The sequence below is a fragment of the Hippocampus comes genome, unplaced genomic scaffold, assembly GCF_001891065.2.
Source record: "Hippocampus comes isolate QL1 unplaced genomic scaffold, H_comes_QL1_v1.1 scaffold33, whole genome shotgun sequence".
Classification (NCBI taxonomy): Eukaryota; Metazoa; Chordata; class Actinopteri; order Syngnathiformes; family Syngnathidae; genus Hippocampus; species Hippocampus comes.
In genome coordinates, this window is record NW_017804842.1 from 1,484,280 (window position 1) to 1,490,290 (window position 6,011).

Below are 6,011 nucleotides of genomic sequence, written 5' to 3' on the forward strand. Positions count from 1 at the left end.
CAGGTTGTCGACACACTAAGGCATGCCAGGTATACACCCACAGTACTGGTAAGCGTTCTCAAGTGGAGATAGAAAATAAAGTCAATGGTAATTCTACATCAATTTCACCTGACATTAAAAAAAAAAAAAAAATTAAAGAATGGTAGAGTCCAAATGAAAACCAAAGCACAGGAAGTGGATGTATTATTTTTGAAAGAGGTTAGTGAAGTCACTCTGGAAGTATTTGCAGAACCTTCAATGTATCATCAGAGGACTGTTAAAGATGTATCCCCTAAACTCACCAAGTAGCACCCCTGAAAAGTTAGCCCCAACACCATTTTCACTGATTAACACATAATCAGGACAACAGGTAACTGGATAGATGGAAAACTCTCAGGGATGCATGCAGGAAGCTGAACAGGAAGACGGCCATTTTGTTGTAGCAGCCATTTTGGGATGAGTTCCAGTGCTCGAAAGTTGGGGGGAAAAAATAAAAGTAAAAATCAATCCCCAACGACAGTTTCACTGATCGTTGCGAAACGGGGTGGACACCTATCACAGCAGGACACACACAAAAAGTCGCAAGCACCCAAACTGAACAGGAAGTCGGCCATTTTGGTTTGGCTTTGCCATTTCCCCACTTGAGAACTTGCCCAAATGAGCCCCAATCGGAAGCAGGTATCCTACAAAGATGTTTTTTTTTTCTTTCATTCCCATTCCATTCACAGGATGGGATGAAAAAGACACACCGGTGCGAGTGACAAGCACTCATCCAACATGATGACAAACGGGTCAGCCTGTTAAGATGCGGTCAGATGACGCCACATGCACATGCGTACGCTGATGCATCATGCATCCCTCCCACAAACAGACGCAGACGACAGCTCCACGAGCTGTCGTCTTTTCCAAGCATGCAAAGAAGGAGCCGGAATATGATGATGCAGCCAAATACCTCAATGCAAAATGACACAGTGCATCCTGACAATTATGAAACTCGCTGCTCACAATGCACACGCCCATACTCATCGCATCGCTAAGTTAAGACACATCATCACTTGCGGTTGATTTATGCAACAGTGCAACCTCCAAAGTGGGAATTTCAAAAGCCAGTTTTACGCCGTCTGCAAATAAGGTGGTGAGAATTCCATCTGCTTCATCCATCTGCCAAAAAACGTTTTAACACGTCAACATTCCGAACTCATACAGGTGACATGAGCACTTCACTGCTCCGAGCGGCATTCGTCCTTTTAGATTCTCACGAGATTTCCCGTGTGGTTGCCGTTTTGAGTTCTGATCAACTTTGGAGGTTTCATTGTCTTTTCAACATGCATACGCGGTCGTGTGAATGAGAGAAGTCAAACGAATCATTATTGTGGAAAAGGACAATGATAAACATTTAAATCTGTGAATGTTGCTCGATGGATTGTACAGGTCTTGCGCGTCATGTACTTGAAGAATAATGTCGCTTCAGCATTTTTGCCACATCCTTGATATCCAGCTTCAGGTCCATGTACGAGTACGTTCTTTGTTCGAGCTAGTAAGACAAGGGCGCTCTACTAGAACAACTGTGTATCACTGTTTTTTTTCCCCCTCTATTGTGCTAAAACGTGCACATTAGCTGGACAATTTGGGCATTCTCACATCGTAACAACACGTTACTAGTGAGGCAAAAACTCGTTGACAACTGTGTGCCTCTCAAACCACGAGTGACTACATTCTCCCAGTTAATATCTCAAGCTTTATTAATCGTATTTGTCACATACAGATGTCAAGTAGCCTCACTAGTAACGTGAAGTTGCCCAACTTGTACGCCAAAGTTGTCCTAACTAGTGTGCAGAGCTGCCATTGAGTAGTGCAAGGCAGGAGTGTCCCCTCAAATCTACGAGTAATTGATGCCCTCACTAAAAAAAAAAAAGTTGCCAATCGATGTGACAAGATGCAGGCAAAGCACGACTTTTCAACTTACTTCAACATAGTTCCTTGGCAGCAAATCACAAGGTGCGTACAGCAATGAAGAGGTAAGTTTATCAGCAAAAAAACAGACTGAGCCACGACTGCGCAGTAGTTGGCAGCTGGGCGTTACTAGTCGTACTAGTTAAGTGCTAGCTATGGATTAGTAGGATTTTGTCACTAGTTACTAGTAGCACGCAGGTGTCAACCAGCGCACAGTTTCGCTTCACAATTAGTAACATTTAGTCCGACCATTATCCCAAAATTGTTCTTCTGGTATGGACAAAGAGTGTACTAGTACTTTGTACGTGGACATTAAGCTGGCTATCAAAGACTCGAAACGCTTTACTTGTTAAGAGTTCAACAACTTTTTTCCTTGGAGTTGGCAGTGGTGAAGTAGTTGCGCTTTGTGTTTGCTGACCCGGCAAGAGTCAAGCGGTGACCTCACCGTGTTCTGTTGGAACAGGAGCTCTGAATCCAAGCTGCTGACGCTCACGCGGGGGACGCCCTGCAGGTAGACGGGCGACATCATCTGCTGCATGACCGCCGGCTGCTGCACCAGCACGTAGGACTGCTGCTGCACGGTCGGCTGCACCGGCACCAGGTAACGCAACGTGCTGTAGTTGCCGCCGTTGACGGCGTACTGGAGCGGAGAGGCCGAGCGGGCTGTCCCGGTCGTGGTCAGCACTGTGTTGCTGCTCACCGGCTCGGGGGAGGCCACGTTCATCGTCCGATAGGTGGAGGTGGTCGTGGTGGTCTTCTGGCTCTGGACGGACATTGTTGTGGAGATACGGGCAAAAAAAAAGTTTGTTGGGAAAAAGAAGTTGTGAACGCGTTTAAAACGAGCTAGTTCCTGGTGTGTTTTTTTTTTCCTCCCCGGAGAGAAGAAGTGAGTCCTTCGATGTTACTTCCTCCTCTGCGGGCAGCACTCGGGAGGAAAGTCCGGTTAGTGGAGTCACTCCCGGGGGTGGGGTGGAGAAGCCAGCGCCACGGGGGGAGGTCCTTTTGCTCGGCATGTAAATACAGTACTGTAGTTACTCTGCCTCTGGAGGTGGGCGGAACCGAGAGAAAGTTCAAACAAATCGACTTCTGGCAAGCCCTTCGAGCATTTATTCCATATCTGTGCGTGTTCAGCTACTTTGGTATGTTTAATGTGCTTCACTTTACTAATAACGTAATACAATCTTAACTACGACTAATAATGCGCAGATGTCAACTAGTGTCCAGTTTTTCCTCACCAGTAACATGTTTTCCAACGAATATGCCAAACTTGCCTCACTAGTTTGGAAAAATGTACACTATTTTAAAAATATAGTTACAGTAGAAAGACAGTCGTTCTACTATTGCACTGAGTTCTCTTACTAAGTGAGGACTAAGAGTGCAGTAGTGCATGGAGATACAGATGGGTATCGTATGGAATAAATGCTCAAACAGCTCTTCCCATCGTTTACGAGACATGAAGTCATAAATCGTGTTCGCTGGTCGCCATGGAAACGTCCACCCCTCTGCACACGAATGTAACAGCGAGCCATTTTGTATTGCGTCATTGTGTAACTGCTCACGCTGTATTGCATTCGAAGAAAATGGGAAGTTGGAGTTTTCCGAATTCCGACGAAGAAAAATGCAGCAGAACGCCCCTTTGAACTGGGAGGTCAGCGTTGCAAAGTCGGGGTTGGGGGGGACGAGTTCACAGACAGACTTCGGTATCACAAACAGGACCCCTTGGAGACACAAGAGCCAAAGAGCCATTCATGTTTCAGTCGTAACCGTACAATTCACATAAAAAAAATAGTTGTTATACAATAGCTGGTTCTGTAACTAATGAATACAATAGGAATTAACGTCGAAGTTAGTAGCAAGGTGTAAGATGGATCTTTCCTCTAAAACACACCCACAAACTCTCGCGAGACTGAGGCGACGTCACCTTTCCGTCCCGGAAATCTTTTCATACTAAATCAGCATAATGGCCGTCGACAAAATCATCCATTTATCCATGTACCGCTCGCTCGTCTGCGGAGCTTTTCACCGGTTACTATAGCCACACGCCCCGAAGTCTCCGTTTTCGCAGCGGTAAGAAAGAAAATCCGCCGTGAGAGATGTTTGGCCGCGGGTTGTGTCGCATCTGTTTGTCCTTAGGTATCAAATGGTTCCTCAATCGGCGGCGCCAAACTGCGTTCAGAAATTTCACGGATGAACGAAGCCATCGTATTTTCATGCCGAGAGTGCATAAAAGCTTAATATGCGCGTGTATGTGATGGAGCCACCACTCTCCTATTCGGCCGCGATGACATGTACCTAAACCGCCGTTTAGCTGGGAAAAAAATCCGTTGAAGTTAGAAACACCCTTCAACGGTGAAACGTCGAAAATTCCTATGTATATAAAAATTAAAATTCCTATATCTATACCTTTGGCCTTTTGTACTCCTAACCTGGTTTACTTTGTGGCGAACATTGTGCTTTTTGTTGTTGGTCACGGTCTTCCAAAAATGCTGTGTTGACATTTAATACGCTTGTGCAGTTCCTCCTATGGCCTTGCTGGTTGCCCCACCCACAATGCACTGCCAGAGGACTTGTGTCCCAGCTGACCTGCTGTAACCCCAGCCTCCCCATCAATCCGGTCCACAGTACATTAACACAGCTGGGTGCGATGAGCCCATCCACTGCCAGCCTTTACTTTCCATTGCAACTCTAATCACAAGTTAGTTTTAATACTCCACACTAACTTTGTATTTGTGTGCATTCCTGCACTAAAGTGAAGTTCATTGTAATTCTCATTTTTACCTCTCCTTTTCCCATAGGAACTCACTGATCTTTGCTCCTCATAGTACCGAAGCCATGTCTGGTTCAGGTGACTTACCAGGTGAGTTGGAAATAATATTCCTGGTATTGAAATTTCTGAAGAATTTTGTGAAATAGCAGTGGTATTTCCTCTGCAGCTCTCGAAGGGCCTGGGATGGGCGGGATGAAGCTCCCCATCGGTATGACCCGCCGGGCGCTCAGCTACGATGACAACCTAGAGGCACCCATGTCGACACCCCCACACGACATTAACATCACCAACCTGTGGAGGCGCCCCGTCGTGCCCGAGAGGAAGTTCAACCTCTTGGCTGAGGTGGTACACAAACCCTAAACCTTCCAATGCAATGGTCTTCTACTCCATAAGTGTTTAGAGTTTGGAGGATAGCTAAAATAAAATAGCTTTTTTTATCACATAAATTTCTGACTTTTTTGGAATAAAATAAGGTCTCCCTTCTCATCGCACTTCATCTGTATTTTCCTCATTTTAACAAATCTGAACGTTCTTGGGAAAACCCCAAATCGAATCTTTGATTCCCCTTGAAAGGCGCTGTATTAAAATCTGTTCTTATTGGAGATGCGTTTTAAGAATTGGTCCATGTGGTTGGCCACCAGGAGGACGAAGGTGTTGCGGCCTGTCAGTCTAACATGTTGGAGGGCGCCCCCGCCAGGTCCACAAGTGTGGTGAAGACCAAGGCTTCCTCTCTCATCCTTAACTCTCTCATCACCAGTAAGGCAACGATCGCCACACTTGAAAATATGTTTGTGCTTACATTTGAATGCTTTGATATGACTCAATTATTGATCCTCTCCTCACAGAGGAGTCCAAGATGGCGCCCGAGTAGGCAGCCATCTGCAAGTGCTCTCATGAGCCTTGCTTTTTTTGTTGTTTTTCTGTTTGTTTTGTCACTTTGTGTTTGTTGTTACGTCGTGTGGACCTGATGTGGACTGTTTTCAGCATTTTTTGGCCACGACATTCATCAAGGAGGAGACTCGGTGCTTGGTGGTTTTGCCTTCTCGGCAGCATGGGTATGCCAGCACTGTTTTTGATTGGGAGGAATGTCGGCGCCATTTGACTGTCGTTGCTGGACAGCTCCGGGGGCGCTTGTGTCTTGCGCCTGTAATGGGCAGCATTTTCACAGCCCCGCTTTGTTCAGCGGAGAGATCGGTGCTGTTGAACGGTCTGCGGCTGGATGGATGCAAGGCTTGAGGAGCCGACGATGAGAAGAAAGGAGCGTTAGCGCAGAGCGCCAATGCGGATGTGGAACCGGGAGTCGCGGCTTGGA

At 46.3% G+C, this 6,011-nt stretch overlaps 1 protein-coding gene across 1 annotated transcript in view; it reads left to right on the top strand.

Annotated features, from left to right (window-relative positions):
• Nucleotides 1–3,864: 3,864 nt before the first annotated feature.
• LOC109516834 (putative monooxygenase p33MONOX) overlaps nt 3,865–6,011 on the top strand; it is a gene marked incomplete at its 3' end in the record, with an annotated part of 14,528 nt that continues 12,381 nt past the window's right edge. Inside the window, exons 1-5 of the mRNA XM_019871632.1 lie at nt 3,865–3,999; nt 4,448–4,627; nt 4,728–4,789; nt 4,866–5,041; nt 5,341–5,455. Coding sequence (XP_019727191.1) covers nt 4,765–4,789; nt 4,866–5,041; nt 5,341–5,455 — 316 coding nt within the window. The remainder of the gene's footprint in view (nt 4,000–4,447; nt 4,628–4,727; nt 4,790–4,865; nt 5,042–5,340; nt 5,456–6,011) is intronic.